The sequence below is a fragment of the Thunnus albacares genome, chromosome 8 (genome assembly GCF_914725855.1).
Source record: "Thunnus albacares chromosome 8, fThuAlb1.1, whole genome shotgun sequence".
Classification (NCBI taxonomy): Eukaryota; Metazoa; Chordata; class Actinopteri; order Scombriformes; family Scombridae; genus Thunnus; species Thunnus albacares.
In genome coordinates this window covers 24,595,744-24,617,157 of record NC_058113.1, presented here as the reverse complement: position 1 = coordinate 24,617,157, position 21,414 = coordinate 24,595,744, and the positions used below count along the sequence as shown (strand labels likewise).

The 21,414-nt window shown below is 39.9% G+C and overlaps 2 protein-coding genes across 2 annotated transcripts; both read left to right on the top strand.

Moving 5' to 3' along the window:
* The first annotated feature begins 4,007 nt into the window (after nucleotides 1-4,007).
* Nucleotides 4,008-5,748, top strand: cnr2 (cannabinoid receptor 2). The gene is made up of 2 exons (XM_044359090.1): nucleotides 4,008-4,077; nucleotides 4,220-5,748. Exons 1-2 carry the CDS (start codon nucleotides 4,008-4,010, stop codon nucleotides 5,317-5,319), a joined length of 1,170 nt encoding a protein of 389 aa, XP_044215025.1. The 3' UTR covers nucleotides 5,320-5,748.
* Nucleotides 5,749-9,523: 3,775 nt separating this feature from the next.
* Nucleotides 9,524-20,403, top strand: akirin1 (akirin 1). The gene is made up of 5 exons (XM_044359884.1): nucleotides 9,524-9,905; nucleotides 17,046-17,192; nucleotides 19,148-19,276; nucleotides 19,631-19,702; nucleotides 19,872-20,403. Exons 1-5 carry the CDS (start codon nucleotides 9,701-9,703, stop codon nucleotides 19,880-19,882), a joined length of 564 nt encoding a protein of 187 aa, XP_044215819.1. The 5' UTR covers nucleotides 9,524-9,700; the 3' UTR covers nucleotides 19,883-20,403.
* The last annotated feature ends 1,011 nt before the right edge of the window (nucleotides 20,404-21,414 follow it).

Genomic DNA, 21,414 nt, shown 5'->3' with positions numbered 1-21,414 from the left:
GCCATCAATATCATGTTCACCGCCAGGTTACTGAGTGACTCACTGCAGTATTTCCACTAATTTATGGTTGCTTAGCTTTGCCCCCTGTTGTACCGCAAACAGTATTACACTCTGACTCAGTGGGCTTTAGTCAATAACTAGAGTGCAGAATATAAAAGAAAAATATAAAAACTCCTTGTTAACTTGCAAGACGAGATCAACACCTCAACACAAACTGCAAAAATGCACAATGCCAAAACAAACATGTACTGATAAAACAAAGATATTGACTTAAGAATAAACATGTTGGTAGAAAAGTGTAAAAGTGAAAAAATCAAACAATTGTTGTGAATGAACTCTACACTGAGCAAAATATGTTTATTGCATTGTCTGTTCTAATGCACACACTTAATCTTTAAATTAACAAAGCAGACGTAATTAAAACCTGCTTTTTTATTATCTTGCCAGTCCTTCCCAACCGCAGACGGCAAGCAATTAAGATCTTTTTGTAATCCTTCAAGCAATATGTGACACAAATAGCATTAACCATGTGATCCTACAAGGAAAGGGTGTGCGTTGCGCGGCATGTGTGATGCTAGATACTGTCCGTCAAATGAAGATGAGTGGAAAGTAATTAGCAAAAGAGGTGGAAGAAACAAATAGGAATAATCAGTGGGTAGGAGGTTGGTGGAAAAAAAAAATCTAAAGCGGGTAAATTTTTTTAAATGAGGTCATTAATTTGAGCATGAAAGTTTATTCTTGATCGTAGGAGTAGAAGTTTGGCAAAATAATTCTAAAATAATAGGTAACAAAGCCAGTTTTTAAAAACCTAATGCCTTCTTTATAGCTTTTAAATAAAAGGGGTTATGATGTGTTTTCCTCCTTTTTTATTGACATGCTTTTCACACTCCTCTAAAGTACTCCTCTCCCTAGAGTCTGTCCTAACACTATCTGATGGAAAGGCAAGAAGGACACAGCACTTAGAGGTGTGTTATCACTTCACTGGGTTCAGATAATCTCTATTAATGTTCCATTTAGGCTATTTCAATGTATAGGCTATTTGTGATGGATAACTTCAAATCTAACAACTGAAACAAAAAGTGGACCTTTACTTCTATTATTCAATCCTCAGTTGCATCACAGATTTCATAAAACTTAAAAAACAAAAAAACAAAAAATAATTCGGTGTCTTTCCTCTCTCTCTATCTGCTTCTCTATGTGTCTCCCCTCCCTCTCTCTCTCTCTCTCTCGCTCTCTCCTGTCATCACAGCCGCCCTCCTTATCTTCTCCCGTCACTTGTGCACTTTGCTACCAGTCAGGTCTGTAGGTCTGTGTGATCATGCTGTGGTTGCTCTGCCTCTGAGAGACAATATAAATCACATCACCTTAATCAGAAAAACTGAACAGAGAAAACATAAAGGTAAGCACTTGGAAATTCATTTCTTTGCAGTAGTAGAACCCATTAACGTAATAATTTTGGTTTTCAAAGGGAATTGTGACGATATCTCAAACAGCTTTACAGAAAGTTATAAGAAAAAATATGGTGTCTGTTCTTATTCTCGAGCAAGACTTTTATATTCAATCGGTGCATTTATGCAGAAGATCTGATACTTTAAGACTGATTTTATTATGTCTCTATTTTCCTGACACTGCTACTACAGCAAAAAGAGACTTCAAGTCGGTCAGTGGTCTGATTATGCTAGAATAGCTTGTGATATTTTGAAACAATGTTCCAGAGAGCAACAGTGACTCAAGAGGTTATTGCCACATCTCATTTCAGTGTGGATGTCACCATTGATGTGACCAAAATAGACGCATCTATGTGTTTTTATTATAAATTAAGTTACCTGTTTGCACTGCTGCTGCTCCCTTTATGAGGGGGAAATCATTTTTGTAAGGATGACTGGGTGTTAAGAATCAAAACACAGCACTCTGTCAATCAAGATTTTCACCACAAGGGCGGAAAGAGAGAGCCTGAGGTGGTGTAATATCCACAGTGCATGCACCCGTATGGCCCATAGTTGAATTAAGAAATATTGTCCCTCAAGTCAATAAGATGCTTTCTGGAAAATAATTTACCTCCATTGCTTCTGCCCATATATATATATTTGTGCTTTCATAAGACAGTGTACCTTTGCTCTGCTCCTGAGGATGGCAAACTCTCTTATTGCATGATGTTAACCTTTCTCTGAATTTTTAATCTTTTTTCTTTTATTAGTTTTACACTCAATATGCCCCAGCTGCTGTGACAAAAAAAAAAAAACATTCCCTGCAAGATTACATTTATTTTATGTGTTTGGGTCACATTGTTGCCTGTAAAAATGTTTAAGCCGCTCTGTGCAAATAAATCATAGGTGGCCACTCCCATTTATCACAGCATTATTTACTTTAATCAAATCCTCTCACATCAGCCAGCCATACTTAGTTTAATCTATTGATTGCATACAGATGCTCTTTAGATGAGATTGTTCAACTCAGTGGTGACCTTCATCCACCGATTAACTTCCCTGTTAAGATACAATCCCTTCTGTTTCCAAAAGGGGGCAGTCTTTTTTCATCTTGTTAGCTATGATATAAGGACAGCAACAGTTACCTTCACATCCTCTGCAGGTAGCTGAATGCATTTGAAGTAAAACACAGCCAAAGTGGAAACCGGAAAGAAATGAAACGAAATATGAATTCTCTGGACTAGCTCATTGCACAAAACGAAAATAAAAATCACTTAAAGTCCAACTCCAGTCGACTCCACTCTTCTTGTTGTTCTTTCGGTTGGATGTTTGAGCTTCACTGTGCAGAATGATGTATGTGCAGAGTTTGACACTAGAAGGCTGTTTTCACATTCATCTGCTGAAGGGATAAAGTTTCTCTGTGTTCACTGAAAATCTGAGTTTAAGACGTGTACCTGCAAGCATGATTTGTGACATCACAACTAGTTTGGAGCCGATTATGGTTCAGTGTGCAACTTACATAAGTCTGATGTGGAAACTTGAAGCCTTCAGTGTACATAGACTGAGAATAGACTTTTCAGTTAAGGAGGAAAGATGGATTTTTAATGAGGGAGAAGGAGTAGATTTAAATTAATTTTAAGAATTAAGTAATTGAAAAAAAGCACCTGTCATAAAAGTTGCCATGTTTCAGAATACAGCTAAAGTTTCAGCTGCTTCTTTACATGTAACTGAAAAGAAGACGAAGACAAATCTGAGGACCAAATCATCATGATCACTCTGGTCTTATTCATTGTTGATCAGGACCAATCGAAGCTTCTTGGAATCTTAAACAAGAATATTTAATTGTTCCTTGAATCAGGGGTTTATGGTTTACTTTAAACCATGATCTAGCAGGCTCCTTGCGCCTATCTCTTCAACATCAGCATCAGACGATACTGTAATGATTATTGTCTGTTTGCCCTGACCTCTAAATGACTTTCTGTCTTGACTCACAAATGTTAATGTTCCTCTTAAGGTCTAAGTTCAATATTGACAGAGAGAGAAAAAGTAATCACATTTTCTACTTAACCACATCTAATTATTTTAACTTGACAGGAAGTTGCCTCTCGCATCCCCTCAACGAAGAAACCTCAAGGTAAATGTTTGTTATAATTTAAAAAATAATTTTATGACCATCTTGATGAAATTTAAGAATTTAATTTCCTCATTTCATTTGTCCTGTGGGTTTTTGTTATGTTACTGTTTTGTCAGTTCTTTCTTGCTATTTAATATGTCTTTTCTGATGAAAACAATACTTTTAATGAAAACAATACATCAAATTGTTCTATTAAAGAGGTATTTTCTCAGATTAACATGTTCATAGAAGTTAATCTAATAATTGAAAAAAGAATAAAAACGGAAGGATGATTCTGATCTTTTCTATCAATTCCAGTTTTTTCAATTCTTTTGTTGCAGACATGCATATTTGTTATTTGTATTAATAAAAAAAACCCAGATAATGTTAATAATTTAAGATTATTTAAATTACTTACTTTATTTCCTAATTACAATCTAGCATCGGCCCATAGAGCAACAGTTGAAATGGGGGAATGGGAGGTTACCACGCCTTTAGGTATCACTGGAGCTAAAGGGAACGCATCGTCATCAGACGGTAAATACATGAACTTTCTTCTTTAGATTCTGAAGTGTCTTTTTTTCTACTGTTAAATTCAAAACTTTAGGTGCATTTATAATGGCAACTGTTTCAGTTCACTTGTCTACTAAGATTTGTCCTGATTTACATTGTACCTGAGTTTTTCTCACAGTTAACAGTGATTGTGGGGACCTGGAATGCTACATGGTCCTGTCGAAGGAGGAGCAGACAGCCATCGGCTCCATCTGTTTCCTGGCAGGTCCTATCACACTGCTGGAAAATGCTCTTGTTCTGTGGGTGATCGCCGCCACAGCCACCCTGCGGAAACGTCCTTCCTATCTGTTCATAGGCAACCTTGCACTGGCTGATGTTTTTGCCAGCTGCTTCTTCACCACCAGCTTCCTGGACTTCCACCTCTTCCACCGCGACGATGGCCCCATTGCCTACCTCTTTAAGTTAGGTGGTGTCACCATGGCCTTCACTTGCTCAGTGGGGAGTTTACTGCTGACCGCACTGGACCGTTACCTCTGCATCTACCAGGCCTCACGCTACAAGGTGCTGCTGACCCGCCGCCGAGCCCTGCTGAGCCTGCTGACTCTCTGGAGTACCACCATCATCATCTCCTCCTTGCCTCTGATGGGCTGGAGGTGTCCTACAGGTCTTGCTCCACCCTGCTCACGCCTCTTTCCCTACATCAACCAGGGTTATCTGGCCTGCTGGACCAGCTTTATCCTGGTGCTTCTGGCTCTCATTCTGGGTGCTTATGCTCTCATCCTGTTGAAGGCCCACCAACATGAATCCTCCATGACCAACCTACAGGGAGCGGCAGGGACGGGCCAGGCCCGCATGAGAATGGATATCCGACTAGCACGCACCTTTGGCTTGATCCTGCTCATACTGGTGGGCTGCTGGCTTCCTGCACTATCCTTCATGCTAGCTGATGTCTCTGTGGTCCTGACGCACACCCAACAGAGGGCCTTCGCCTTTTGCAGCACACTCTGCCTGGTTAACTCTGCAGTCAACCCGCTGCTGTATGCGCTTCGCTGCAGAGAGTTAAGAGTTGCTCTACTGCAGCTGCTACAGGGCCTGCGTAAAAATGGGAGGTGTAAAAAATCTACAGGGGACTTCACCCCAGGACCGCCCTCTGGAGAAGACGACTGTACTACCTTCTCTGATGATGAGATGCCCCCAGCCAGACCCACCCAACTTAACTCTGTCTCAGAAATAGTGAAGAAGCAGCAGCTAAACATTAGAACATGAAAATGGTGGATAGTTGAAATGATGTTAAAATTGTGTTTATGTCAGCATGTTGTTGGTGAAAAACATGCTGCAAATTAGATAATACCACCAAGAACGTCACCGTAGATTAAGAATCAAATCTACAATACAACAGTGAGATTCATTGTCATCAAATTATTAGAGCAGGCATAACTAGCATTTTTTAACTATTGTGATAAAGAAACAATAAGTCTTGAATATTGTTAGTAGCAACAGGTGATCAGACAGATCAGAAAGTCTAAACTTGCCAACAGTGCGTGAAAGGAAAAAAATATTAACCTTGGGGAGTAGTTTGTTCAGTCATACCAATTTCAACACTAGGAATAAGTTACAATATGATGAAATGTTATGTTATGATGTCCTTCTCCACTCAAAAATGTGTTTTTTTTATTGTTACTTTTACTTAGATGTTTTAGCTTCACTGTACAGAATGATGTATGTGTGGACACTGACACTGACACTGGAAGGCTGTTTTTACATTCATCTGCTCAAAGTGGAAAGTTTCTCTGTTGCCAATGAAAATCAGATTTTTAGTGGAGGGCCACTACATGATTTGTGACATCACAACTAGTTGGAAGCCAATCCTGCTCCAGTATACAATTTATACAAGTGTAATCTGTATAGCCTCCAGTGCACATACAGAGGATGGACTTCACAGTTCCAGTTATTCACCTTTTGAAATGAAATATATTTGCGTATACTTTTTAATGAGGGAGAAGGAGTCGATGCCATTTTAAGGATAACATTTTAAGGATAATTTTACTTTTTTGTGTGTGGAAAAACTGTATCAGACAAACATTATTGTTCCAAGCAGAGTATTTTTAAATGTCTGAAGGGGATCTTTAACCTTTATTGTTACTGCCAATATGTATGATTAACAATGTATTATTTTAAAATATAGGTATGTATTTGCAGTAAGACACAATGAGTTTTATTAAGTGTTTTGTGATTATACTTAGAACTGGAGGGACAATACGCTAGTGATATGATCCATTGAAAATAAATCCTCTATATCAAGTGATTGGTTCAGGCCAGGCAAAAGGATCTGTTGGGCTTTTTTTTTTAGGTCAAGATGATGTAATGTGGCCATTTAACCCACAACCTTTGACCTCTCTGCCTCCCATGTCAGTGCTTTAACGCTCTCACACCTATGAAATATTGTGCCCTGTGAACTAAAGTGCTGACCTGGTAGAAAGGTGGATTTATTGTTAGTATGCTTGTTTATGTTTGAGTGTTTGTCCCTGAGCGTGCAGGAACAGGGGACCCTGTGGGTTGCCTATCCTATCTGCACATGAATGCCAGGACTCCACAAAGGCCCCATGCATAGGAGGATTTCACACAGTGTTCACCACATGAATCCAAGCAGTGTGCCGAGGTAAATGGGGCACATGCCAGGAAGAGAACGAGCACAGACACTAGAACACTCTTTGCAATGGTGACAACTGGCAGCTGCAGTTAAAGCACATACTGACATGCACTTAAACTCACAGGCACACATATGTAGGGTAACCAGATAGAGAAGTAACATGTGTTTTTCAACCACTATGATTAAAAATACTTCTTGACCATACTCTATTTTTGACTATTTATGTTTGTTTTCAAGCAATTCATTGGTACTTATCTGTCAACTTCACCCAATTGTCAACTGACAAAGTAGGTTGGCAGTTTGGTGTTGCAATACAGCATTTAAAGATTTTTAAGTATCTCCTCTTTATCAATCTTCTGGTTGATCTTTGCTGCCAAAAGAGACAAGTTACTGAGTCTAGCATGTCAGGAAATCAGTCAGCATTGAGTGGAAAATATGGGATTGTCAGGGGAAAGAGATTGAAGATGGGGGACAAGTTGCATTTATGTACATATATGTACATAGAGTACTGTGTCCAGAATTCAATAACATAAGGATGATCACAGGACATACATATATATATATATATACCGTAGATTAAGAAAATATATATTTCTGCTAAATAATCAATATAAGGGAGCTGGTAAGTGGTGAACATGACTGCTTATCTCCAGTGTCCTCTAGTGCTTTTATCCAAAGTTTCTACAATGTCACTTTGATTGTTATTGCTGAATAATTCCCAGCAGTAGACTTATAGGGTGCACTAGATGTAAGCTACAAAAAACAAACAGAGGTTATTCAGTTATACAAATGACTATACAAGATTTTGTTTTGCCTGTGTTCACTGAATTTGTTATGCATTAACCAGTTTTTTCCAGTTAATTTAGTTACTTATCTGTTTATTGTACATGCGTCCAGTGCCTCCTAGGGAAATGTCGAGCACACGTAATTTGCCTTTTTTACATGTAATCAAACTGCAGCAGCCTGGGGGAACATCCACTGGTGAAGAATTAACGTGTGAGCGTATATTTAGGTATGGATGGAAGGAACATGTCCCTTCCAATTTGAAGGTGTTGCTGAATTGTCCCTACCAATATTTGTATATTATTGTATATTATCACAAACAATCATACCATTTTAACTCCAAATAATGTTAACAGTAAGATCTTTGCAGGGTTTCCAGGTTTGTGAGTTTTCTGCAAAAAGTAGGCCATTATGATAAAGATTAAAATTGATAATTTACTTTTCATTTCTGATTTTTTGTGTCATCGAGACATGAATATTATTTATGAGGGAGATTTGCCACAGCTTGTACAAATGATTTGTTTGTGAATGTCAGGCATCAATTTGTTATGAGCAGCACAGAGACACACATACAGATGAGCTGCAGCCTCTCAGGTGAGCTCTGATGTCACGGTGAAAGATCTAGCCATGAGTTTAGGAGTCAAATGAAAAATAATACAAGTAGAAGTTTTTGAGATGATTTAAAAATATCAATATAAGAAACTGAAGGACAGAGTTGCAGAATCTCAGGTGAGGTTTGAAAACCTTGTGGCAGATAGTTGGTTTAAACAGAGTAGAACATTACCTACAGGTTATTAAACATTTATTTTTAACTTTTATTGTGTCTATGAAATGTTTATTTTGGTCTCAGATTGATATGAATAAAATCAAATATAAAAATTAGAGAAAAATTAATGTTACAAGTCTGGTTTCAGACAAGTCAGCAAATACATATTCAGTAAAGTAAACGTTTCGCAGAGTCAGATTCTTTATTTGTGTGCTCATATGAAAGAGAAAAGGGAGATAGAGAGCAAGTGCACATACACAGCTATTATGGCTGCCCAACAAAAAAATGTCCCAACCAAAGTTAAAACCAAACCTACGCCCTTGGATTCACTATTATTATCGTTACTGAACAATGCCAGTTTCTGTGGGTTTGCTAAAACAATAGATTGTATTCAGTGTGTGACTGGTTATTGGTGTCTGTGCTACAATAGGAATGGTACAAAGCATCCAGCTGCTAAAACATAGCAAGATAAAATCAGAACGTTAACTATCTCTATATACAAATGTTTTTATCCTAGAATTCCTCTATTCAGTGACAGTGTAAAGTGTGGACAGGCTCCCTTACAACTAGAGCTGCAATGATTAATCGATTAGAAAATTAATTGGCAAACTTTTCTGATAATCGATTAATAGTTTTGATCCATTTTTAAAGAAAAAAATGCCATAAATTTCCAGCAACTCAAATGTGAATATTTTCTAGTTTTCTGTGATAGTAAACTGTATACCGTTGGGTTTTTGACTACTGGCCGGACAAAAAGCAATACATTTTAATACGTCATATTTGGCTTTGTGAAATTGTGATGGACCTTTTTCCCCTATTTCCTGACATTTTACACGCCAAACAACAAAATGGTTAATTGACGAAATAATTGACGGAATAATCGGTGAGGAAAATAATCGTTAGTTGCAGCACCAAATGAGATTTAAAAAAAGTCAAACATCATCACTTTGGAGTTCATTTTTCATCTTACCTGATTTACCTGACCGCCACCACCAGACGTCTCGTGAACCTTCAATTTGAGTTCAATTGAAAAACAATCAACAACAACAATAGGGTGATACAGCGGCAAAGTACGACGTAAAGACGGCAGAGGAGATAACAAAGTCACAAATTGTTGCAAAAGTTTAAAAAAAATCACTCAAAATTAAGTTTGTATCACATTTACATTTCAAATAAGCGGTGAATTATACATTATTTGTTGTAAATATCTGACAACCCCCCCATCTCTGCTCTGCAATGGTACGACCTGCCATTGTGACGTTTTAAAAATTCAGCAGGCAGACTCGGCAGTTGGCTGACTACTCAGAGAAGAAAATCCGTTGTTGTAGAGGAAGAAAGGCTCAACAATTTAGAGCAACGTTTAACGCACTAACACGAGCGTTAACCCCCATTTTTTGCGGGTCGTTTTTCTCCAACTTGTTTTTTCCCCCCCGTTTTGTTTAGCTAACATGGCTTGTGGAGCTACGTTAAAGCGGTCGATGGAGTTTGAGGCCCTCCTCAGTCCCCAGTCTCCCAAGCGGAGAAGGTGCAATCCACTACCGGGGACTCCCAGCACTCCGTCCCCTCAAAGATGCAACCTCCGTCCCCCGGTCGACAGCCCAACGCATTCGATGTCTCCTCAGGCCACGGGAGGCGAACACAGGCTCACTCCAGGTATATAATTAAACCAAATTTGACGTTTTTTTCCCCCCTGCGTTTCAGGGTGGGTGTCATGGGGGAGGGGGTTTGGGTGGAGTGGATAGCTAGCTAACGTTAGTTGAGAGAATCAGAATGGGGGTTGGAGGCTAAACGTTAGCTTAGCTGAGCTAACGTCAGTAAGGGGAATGTCGTCGCTAAGTTACCGACTAATAATGTTACTGATCATAATAAATATTTACACGTTCAAAAGTGGAAAGTGGCTCTGTAGGTATTGTTTGGTGACGTCTTGCCAGCTCGTTGTATAGTTAGTAGACAGTTAGCTTACATTGGCTAATGTTGATTTGTTCTTGAAAATATTAGATGCAAAGTTCTTTGCTTTGTTGAATCAAATATTCTTTCTAGCATTGAGGTAGTAAAGAGTTATGACTGCCCTTATGCTCAATATGCAGCCATTGGTTTGGATAGATACTCAGCTATTCAGTCAATGAATATATTCAATTAAGAATTCATTTCAAAGGTGGTAGGATGTCAAGACAAAAGATCTATACTAAGCTCTCTTTATACTGTAACACCTGGGTGATAATCTGGCCTGTTGGCTCTCATGAGAAGACAAATGGCATCACAGCAGCAGGCACATCATTGCAGGCTGTTGATTAGAAGCTGCCTGGGTAATGTTCCTTGGCTTTAGTGCCACAATTGTCTTGCATGGAGGTGGGGGAGTTACCACTGTGCACCACAACCATTCCTTTTCCTCCTCAGGCCTGGGAGGCATTGTTCGTTTCCTTTATGCCTGTACTCTTCTCTCCCATTCACTTGAAAATGCAGCACCGCTGTGAGCATTGGACGGGTGTGGGGCGCACAAGTAGACATAATTGCCAGGATGTCTCCACTGCAATCCAGTGAGGCTTATTGTATGTGCCAGACACTGAGATTGGGCAGCATGACAGCAGTGAGGCCCACTTCTTGTTGTTTTTTTGAATTCTATTCAAAAATTGCTGGATGTTCTTGGAATTATATGGTAATGATTTGAAATGTGAAAGGATTACAAGATTGAGACAACACTACTACTTGAGCTAAGCCCTCTAACTATTATGTCACTATATGCATCCCAGTGATTAGAAATCCATTGACAGTCAATAAGGCTGAGGCACATGATAAGTTATTGCTCTGTGACTCTTGGCAGCATTTCCTCCTTATTTCTGTGCTTCCTGATCCGTTTTTCTTATTCACCTGGAATAAGGTGGATATTGTATGTTACCTGGAAAAATGAAAGTGAATTAAAAGCTATTAGTGAAAATTATTTTCATTTAAACAACAATAACTTGAGTCCACCCTGCCCTTATGTTAAGTGTTCCTCCAGTGTTATATCTTTTCAAGGCAAAGGGCAAATCATGGTCTTTGTTGTTCCTGTTTTTGCACTGTGAGAAAAAAATGTGCTTCATGGTGCACATCATGAAGCAAGATGACGCTGGGGGAGGGGGGGGGGGGGGGTGCAGGACATACATCTTTCATAGCAAATGCCTGGGAAGGTTTGCAGAGAGCAATAACACATATGCACACAGATGTGGGTGTTGATGGAGATGTCGTCACAGCTGGCTTCCTGTGAAATGCATTTATTTCTGTTCTGCTGAACACTCATCCTGGTTAGCCAAAAACGTTTTCTTGCCACGATCATTGGTCACGATATTTATACAGTCTGACTTTTTTTACTATATGTGGTTCATAGTGTTGCTATGCTGTATATTAGTAGTACACATTAATCATCAGAATCAGTTTATTCCAGGTTGTCTGGTCTGACATTGCTGATCTAGCCTGAACAACGGGCCTCACATGCCTTCTATTTCCTTCAGACTCTGCCTGGCTGGCTGAATTACAGCACAGCAGCTGCAAGGGTGAAGTAATGTTTGTCTGCTGCAGACACGAGGTATTATGCTCACCTTCACCCAGAAAGAGGCCCCTCATGGGACCAGTGCTGCTAGCCTGCCTTTCTGTTGTGGTTTGCCAAGTGAAAGCATTTTTGAATTTAGCAAAAGGTCAGCTGTCATCCTTCCCACCCGTCTCTACCCACACATGTTTTCCAGCTAGTCAGGTTTGGTTGCAGTGAGCAGGGGTGTGTGTGTGTGTCAGTGAGACACAGGGAGCTGACACCTCCAAGGTGTCTTTAGGTAATTATTTCATCATGTAGATAGCATCACATACTCTATTCTTCTCTGCCTCATACTTGTTTCTACTAGTCAGGGCTTGTGCTTTGGTAAAATTCCCCCAGATGACAGATTGATTGACTTCCTGGGGCATGTTACCTCAAAGGTTTGGCTGCATGACTGTTGTGTGGTTTACAACTTGGACAGAAAAGTGTGCAGGTCAAAGTTCAAATGGCTCAGGCTGCAGTAGTGTTCAAGTATTCAGGACTACACACAGCCTGTTGTCTTGTTAGGAAGATGTTCGCTCTTGGTGACAGGGTAACGATGGATTTTATTTTGCACATGAAGATGAAAAATCAAACAACAGTCAGTTCCTCTTCTGATACAGTGTGCTGATCCCATACCAGTGGTCTCTCTTTCCCCGCATTTAAAATCTGTATACCTCACAGCATGGAAGTCATTGTGATCAATTTCAGGTATGGAAACATAAGTCCAGGGATTGCTGTGGCACAAAGAAGGCTGCAGTGTTCAGTAGCTAGCTTCTTGATAGTCAGTTGTTAAGTAGCTATTTCCCATTTCTGCTGTTTTCCAGCTGATGGTGGTCAATCTTAGTCTTTACTGCGGAGGGGTAACTTGAACTGACCCATAATGCATCAAAAGCTACTTCCTGGCAGTCGGGACACTGAAAACCTCCCTCCCCCCACAATCCTTTGGCAGTGGAGGGTGAAATGAAATGAGTCAGCTTTGTTTTCTCTCCACCACCATGTCCAATCTATCTGGCCGATCTCTTGTCGTATTCACTGTTTGGCCAGTGCCTAAGCCTTTTAGCTGAGGCTTTCTCCACTGTGTTTCCCTGGCTCCCGGAAGTCTCTGTGATTGATTGCTTGCCCTGGTTGTGGCAGGGTCATTGTTGCCAAGCAACACCCACAGTTGAGCTACTAGTAGCTGGTAGTGCTGGAAGTGACAGGCAGCATGGGAGGGATTTCACTTGTCAGTCAAATGTACTCAGGAGAAGTGATATGTCCCAACATTTTTATACTACGTTGAGTCAGAAATCTGGATGCAACATGTCCAGCTTAATGAACACAGTTATACGTCTCTCATACAGAAGGTGCACTTTCAGCTAATTGGACCCATTCCCAGGGTTCAATGTTAATGTTTTTTTTCACTTGCCTGATTGGGCAAGTGAGTTACTAGATTTACTAGCCCGATGTGGCATTTTACTTGGCCTGGGCAATCGGACAAGTCTTATTGTTGAACCATGATTCATGTCAGACTGCTGTCACAGGTTAATCCCTTGACAATGGCATTCAAAGACTCTAAACTCCGCAAATGTAGTTCATGCACATCAACACAAAATGATAGAATTGCACAGAATTATAGAACCAAATAAATCAGTCAGTTTCTGTTTTTAACTCTCTTGAGCCAGCATCTTTCTCTTGTGCTCCTTCGCTCATACTGTCTCTGTTCCTTTAAGCAACAATTTGGTTGAGTTCCCTTTTCTACTACAGGGTTTCCCCCAGGAAATTGGTAAGTGGAGGTGGAGAGCTCTGCAACCCCCACCCCACAAACAAACACAGAAAAAGACTGTTAGTGTCTTCCGCACACACAAAATTCCCCTTACTAATCAAAACAGATTCAGCCACAAGATGTTTTGGCAGAGCAGACAGGCAGGACTTGGGCAATGGGCTTATCTTTATAACTCTGATCAAGGTCTGATGTCACTGTCATGGATCACTTCAAGCTGATGCATGAATGAATGAAATACATTATGAAACTTCAACCAGGTGTTTAATCAGTATTGCTCACTGTTTTTTTTTCTCACATAGCCCCACCTGACTGACTGATTGAGCTATTTTCCAAACTTGTACAGTCCCCCCCAAACAATGCATTGCACTGCTCTAATTACCTGAGGACCTTGACTTGATTTCTCTTTTATCTAATCTTACTCTTTAGAAATATTTATGCAATTTTATTGAATTACTTTTGTTAAATAAGTCTCTAAAATATCAGAAAATTGTGAAAAATGCCCGCTACAATTTACCAAAGCCCAAAGTCACATCTTGACATTGTTTTCTTGTTTTTTTCCCCCCCCCAGACGTACAGTCCAAAACCTGAAGATATTTAATCTATAATTGCATAAAATGACAAATCCTCACACCTTTTTAGAAGCTTGAACCTGTGAACATTTTTCATTGAAATAGCGTTAAATGAATGTTGTTTTTTTTTTTTTTTTTTTTCATCGGTCGACTGATAGTTTCAGCCCAAGTTGCGGCACAGTTGTAGCTTAGGAATGAAGTTGTCTGCTGTCAGTGACGTGGCTTTATTAAGAGTGAAAAGCCCAGTTGCAGCTATGTAAACAGAGCCCGTCAGATTAGTGTCCTGTATTGTTAATGCTGGAGGGTTTCAGAGGCCTCAATACAGCAGGAGGAGGGGAGTCGGTGAAGGCACCGGTTCAATAATGCACGAGCACATAACATGGCTTTCTTAAAATGGCTCTGTAGAGAAAACCCTGCTTTCCCCACCGTTCAAACAAGCTTACTGATGTGCAGGCTGAAGTGGCAACATGGCTTCTTGCTCTCTCCCCACCCAAGATAAATGAGGCATGGTTCCCCAGATAGAAGCAACACGTATAGAGACTTCACCCCCTGTTGGAATTGAGTAAGATAAAGTCTTGCCTTTACATTTGGTTATCAGCTCTGGTTGAGGCCGTGTTGTTTTTCTGTTTTGTTTTGGGTTTTTTTTCCCCCCACGACTTCTTTGAACTTTAACCTTTATAATGTGATATGTGTGTGTTAGCTATGGCCTATGTTTAGGATGGTTTGACACTGGACAGTCACTGTGCAGGAATCACATTATCATGACCCTTCTTATCTTACACATTACTTACAGTAGCTGCATTTAAAGATATATTTTTTTTAAACAAGTTTAAGAACAAATGAACTGTAAATTGCATATCCATCATTGCACTGCTGACCACAGTTCAAGGCATACCAAACATTTTTAGACTGATTTTCTACCTCCACTGCAACTGTTGATTTGACTTGTCGAACCCCAATTTTCTTGAGATGGTAATGTATCAGATTAAATTTTTAGGTGCTTATGGGAAGTGTCGACATCTCTTACAGACTTTAGATCCACCTGTCAAACGGCTTTTCATGACATCAAAGACAACATAATGACAATTGTGAATACCATGCTTTTTGCCAACCAACACACAGATCTTGGATGTTTGAGCTTCCTTGAATGCAGCAGCTATGACACAGACTTCTAACGAAGTGTTGAGGCCTTGTTTACACCTGGCTGCATATTTTCATGAGGGAGCACACAATTTTCATGTTATCAAAAAAGTTGTACGCAGCATTGGATGGAAAGTAGGGCCTACATGGACCCGGTCCTCCCACCGGTGAAAAACAGCAACGCATTTGGTCTTTGCAAATGGAAATGATGTACGTATTTATTTGCATATAGAGTGGGGAAGTGAGATCTGATCACAAGTGGTCACTCGAGATGCATGTGGAGACACATACTAATGGCGTGAACGGACGTACAAAGAGCTGTCTACCTGTGATCTGATCACCCAAGACGCGTGTTAATGCAACGTGTAAACAGGACCTTAAAGTGAAATTGAAATTAGTTTGTTATCACAGGCTCACAACAAAGAGAGCCTTGTTTACCGCCCCACACCATACCATTGCCTAATTTGGTTAAGTGTCATGTAGTTGTTGTGCTTTTTACTTGAGAGTTGCTGTGCCAGTTTCCAGTTTGTATTTTTGTCTGTCTGTACTGTTTGGATAGACAAATAAGTTGACACACTAAGATGAATCCAGACAACACAAGCAGTTTGGAAAGAAAATCATCCTCAGTCATGTCCCTGAATGCACAATGATCTATGAAAACCACTGCTAGTGGTTTTACATTGTTAAGCTCCAGTTTCAATCACAATGCCCCAACAATATAACAAAGCATATGATAATTACAGTCTTCTATACATGCTAAACTTAACTGCAGATAATCTTAATCTCCTTAAGCACATGTACTAGCTAATGTATTGGCCTGTTTATCATGGCTGTACCTATACAACATGTGTGTGCTTATCACCTTTTCAAAAAGCCTAGATTCAGGGAGAAGCTCTGGTAGTCAAGTTTATCTCATAGAGAGACAAATAATGTCTTGTTTAACATAGTCTACATTGCAGTCTAGTGTCACTCGGCTCTTCCTACACTTATCCGTCTGTTTTGTATAATCCACAAAAACTTCAAGTATCTGTTCAACCACTAAACAGACCACAGAAGAGGCTCTTATGCTGTTTACTGCGCAGTAAAGAACAGTGATTTATATTGTAGCCGAGACCTGAGCCTCTTCACCAGCTGTAGTTGGCATGATGCCGACGTCATGAAAAACTTGAAGGAGAAGTGAAAGTGATACAGTCATAAGATCAGAAAGTGTCCAAAGTCAGTTGTGTGTTCATTGTCACAGCTGTAGTAAGTATGTTAATTTCAAGACTCTACTTCCTGCCGACGATCTTTTGGAACCATGTTAGGTGAGAGATAGCGCAGAGGAAGGGAGCGTAGCTATTTATCTCAAGATAACTGTGGATGATTGTGTCTTCCTGTAATGGTCCCCATTCAAGCTGGAATACATTCAACGTCGGATGAATGTGGTTTTGATGGGCGTAACGTTCAGAGAGCACTATACTCCTCCTATAATAAATCACAGTTTGATTCATTAAATTTAAAACATTTGGGACAACCACTGCTGGATAGATTTATAATGCTTTAATATAAAATGAAAGACTTCAGCAGAGCACTACTTGAAAACCAGAAAAGGCAGAGAGTCTGGAAACCCCCCATATTACCTAATTCCCAACGGCTGGAATATGTGTGTTGTAACGAGAAATCATGGTCAGGGTCATATTGGTTCATTTCCTTTCCCAAGGTGTGACAATGAGAATCACCATTCTTGAGTGTCCTCTGTCCTGATTTTTAAGCTATTTTTGTCCCTGTGCCTACAGAGCAGATCTTCCAGAACCTCCGTCAGGAGTACAGCCGGATCCAGAGGCGGCGGCAGCTGGAAGGGGCCTTCAACCAGACTGAGGCCTGTAGCTCCAGTGACGCCCCCAGCCCCAGTTCCTCCATCAACGCTCCCAGCTCCGCACCAGGTAAGAGAATTTACTGTAGGCTGTACAAACACCCATGAACTGTTTATAGTGCTTTAATGTTTTTGTTGTTTATCAATGCCAACCTACAGGTTTGTTCTTAGGTCTGTTTAGAAGAGATCTCAATCTCAACAAAAACCTGAGTTTAATAAAGATTAAAAAAAAAAAAGAAATGTAGTAGGAAGTTGAACTTCTGCAGGTAATCAAATAGTCTGACTGACAGGGTAGCAAGTCTACAACATGTGAATACAACAGCTGAAACGTCTAAACCATAAGAAAAAACAAGAAAACATCTCTGTAAGCCAGGTTTATGGTCGATCATTAGCCGTACAACAGTAACAAATGATAAGATAATGATGGTTTGTAGTTTTTTGTATCATGCTACTTGTGCTATTCATGTTAGTTAAATCTTACCTTGTTGAAATTCTTTGCTTGATTATCATTTTCTAAGAATATCATTACATGTTATAGATGTTTTTGGATGGAACTCCAAACAAGCGATACATATTTGTTTCATAAAAACAAATCAAAGTTGTGTTAAAGCTTGAACAGTGAAGATTTATATGAAGTGGAAATTGAAATAATGAAATAATTTACATTTAGTTTGATAATGTGAAGAACTAAAAAATGAAACATGATATAACCTTTTCTTTGTAAAACAGGTAATAAATCTGGGTTAAAAAACTGCAGAAGAATAAACAAAGAAAAGCAAATTGTAACTGAATTCTTGATGGTTTCCACAGATTCAATCTCAGAGCAAACAATGAAGTTTTTTTTTTTTTTCCTTCCAAAATATTAAGTCCATGTAGTAATATCCTGATGGGGTTGACATTGGTTTGGTATTGGCCAAAATAAACCCAATCAAATGCAGATCCTTTCTCTACTGTAATTTACTGTGTTTTGTCCACCTCAGCCTCAGCGGGGCTCTACAGAGCCAGCATTGACTGACTCGGTTATGACACAGGTCACATCAGTTTCAAGAGTTTAATTCTCCCTGTTAATGTTTCATTTATAACATATCGATAATTTAAGATGACTCTATTGATAGTTTAGAAAACCCTCAGTATTTTGATTAGAAGCTTCTGAAAAATGAGGTGTGCCAGTTTTGGTAGGCTACACTTGTTTCAATGTCAGACACTTAATCAATAATTACGTAAATATAAGTGTCTTGACTCTGTATTGATACTCGATACTCAAAATTAAAGGACTCAGATCAGGATTGGTGCCAAAAAAAACTTGGATCAGGACATCCCTGCCGTACATACATTATATACCAACTTTATACTTTTTTACAATTATATACTGAAAAACATGAAGCCAAATAACTACCTACTAGTCTGGCACCATTTGTTTACATATTTGCACATAAAGATTAGACTAACACTGTGGTAGATGTACTCTGTTAGCAGGTAAAACATCACATTTGTGCTGCAAGAGTAGTGGTGCAGTTTGATGCGTTCAGCACAATTCGGCAGTTAAGGTGTGAGACGTTATCCAAGGCCTTCGGGCTGTGCTTTTTTTTTTTCTTTTTTTTTTCTCCTCCTCTCACTCGACAGGATGGTCTCACACATCACACTGACTACACTGTTACTAACCGGCCTCTTTCTGTCTCTGAGACCGTTAAACCTTCATCCTTGCTCTGCCACCCTCGCCTGTGATTTACATTTTAGTCTAAACGGCTCATAGCAGATCTGTAAGGCTGCTGGGTAATGAATCACCTTAGCTAAAGCTGGCTCCAGTTGCACTGTGACCGAGACATTGGGGAAGCTCAGAGAAAGGACCCACATTAGTGCTGCATGACCCTGTCGGGCAGAGCTGTAAATTTGCGCCTGGCTAAGCACCTATTTCTGGAGAGAGAGGACGTTTCTGTCTGTGTGACACATCACCGCACTGGAGATGTCGGTGATCCAGCCTTTTTATAGCTGATCTGATTTTTTTTTTTTTTTCCTATGTCTCAGGTGCCTCAAGGAAGGACCAGCCCTCGTTTACACTGAGGCAGGTGAGCTACCTGTGCGAGCGCTTGCTCAAAGACCACGAGGAGAAGATCCGGGAGGAGTATGAACAGATCCTTAACACAAAACTCGCAGGTAACGATCACTCCTCCCTTTAAAAAAAAATAATAACAGCACTCACAATACATCTGGACAGCACGTACGGTAAAAATGCCACTGTGAATGAGCATCTTGAGCATCTTTTTCACATCATAACAGTGCTAGGAGTCTGTGGTTTCCTCGTACAGAGCTCATATTTGCTTCTTGATGCTAAGACTGTAAACGGGCAGGGAAGGACATTATGTGATGGCAGCTGTAGTTCAATAAGGAGGCTCTAGTTTTGTTTAGCGACTGAAGGAAAACTAATCACTCAGTTCTTTGCCCCATCTGGTGTTTTGAATCTACAACACTACAGCACACAGCTTCACCTGTATTATCTCGTCTTTCCAGAACAATATGAATCTTTTGTGAAATTCACACAAGACCAGATCATGCGAAGATACGGGGCCCGGCCTGCTAGTTGTAAGTATCACAAACTGCACTTTTCTGTTTGTTTTTACACAAAGACACGGTTAGGGTTTTTTTTTTGGTTTATCTGTGTCCAGATTTTAAAATTATGATCTTATGTTCATTTATTTATTTATTTTTTTGTCTGCCTGTAACACTCATCTGTTAATTTAATGTGTTTCAGATGTCTCCTGAACTCACATCGATGAGATCCCAGCTTCCTCTCACAAGATGGCTGCTCTTCTACTGCCCTCTTCCACTTGATTTTCATTTTACTCTCCCACCTCCCCCCCCACCCATCCCCACCCTCCCTAAACTGTTTGGGTGCCATGGTTTATCCACTTTTTAATCCAAAAGTTGATTTCTTACTTAAAAACTATTGCTGCTGGCCAAAAGTTAGAAGAATCTGAAAGATAAACTATGTATTGCCCCCACCCCCCCCACCCCTCTTTTTTTGCCCCTTTTTCTTGTTGATATGCTCTTTCTGAAAATCCTGACTAAAAGCAGATCTGTGTCAAATCTCTTGCCGGCGCTGTAGAAAAAGCTTATTGGCTCATGTGATCATTATGTATAACCTCCCAGCAGCTGTATTTAATGGCTCCTGCTTCTCACATTGTCCCACTTTTCTTGCCCCCTTCCTCCCCCCCAACATCTCTTTACCTGAGAATGTGGATTTTTCTCCCTTTTGAAAAAAATAAAAGTTCTGTGATTTAAAATCTGTTGTTGGAGATGTTTTCTTAAAGCAATGATTGGATTGTTACCACTGAAAGACAGTGATTTTGTACAAAAATGCATTTAAAAGTCGATCTGAAGCTTAATTGAGGCTTCAGCAGTCTGAGTTAGTCAAATGGATATCTGCCACATTTACAGTCTTTTTAGGATCAAATTCCCTCTTTGTGTTTCCCTGTTGAGCTGCGGTGGAAATATATTAACAAAAAGAGGGACTTTGGCACTATAAAGACTAATGTTGAAAGTTTTCTACTTGATTTGACTTTTAAAAACATGTTTACACAGAAGGACAGTGGATTTTACATTTTAAGTGTGTTATGAAGGGATCTTCTAATGGTCAGTATGAAGCGGAAGAATGATTACAGCAAGAAAAACCTATTTCAATGTTCATTTGGGCACCTGACTGTTTTAAGACAGACTTGAAAAATTGTGAACCCATCATTTAAAGCACGGATTGGATTTTTTACCAACAGAAGTAATAGTTTAATGTCTCTTTGAAAATAAGTCAGCTCCTCAGATTTAATTGATTCTTAATGAACCATACAGAAGTTTTTGGATGATTGCTCTATGGCTGAGTGTATCAGCAGGGACTGAGAGGCTGAATAAAGATTTGCTGAGTGGTGTGGGCTGAGACACCTACAGCTCAGGGTCACTACGACAAAGATGGTGGTGGACTTCAGGAGAAAGAAGCCTCCCCTATCCTCTTCCCCTCCCCTTTCTCCAATCAAGGGTATGGATATAGAGCTGGTTGAGTACCGCAAGTCCCGTTTATGATGGCTCAAAGCTGGCTTTGCTTCCTAAGCAGGCTGTGGTTGTTCTGCAGATGTTCTGTCATCTGTCTCTTGGCCAGTGTTGTGTTGTACATCTGGGCTTCAGGGGCAGCAGCCTGAGAGCATCTGGCACCAAACCAGGAGAGCTGGCTCTGTCCTATGAGTGGAAATATATGGTGTCAGGGAGGAGGATGCTTCTTGAGCCATGGAGCATCATGAACGTAACCT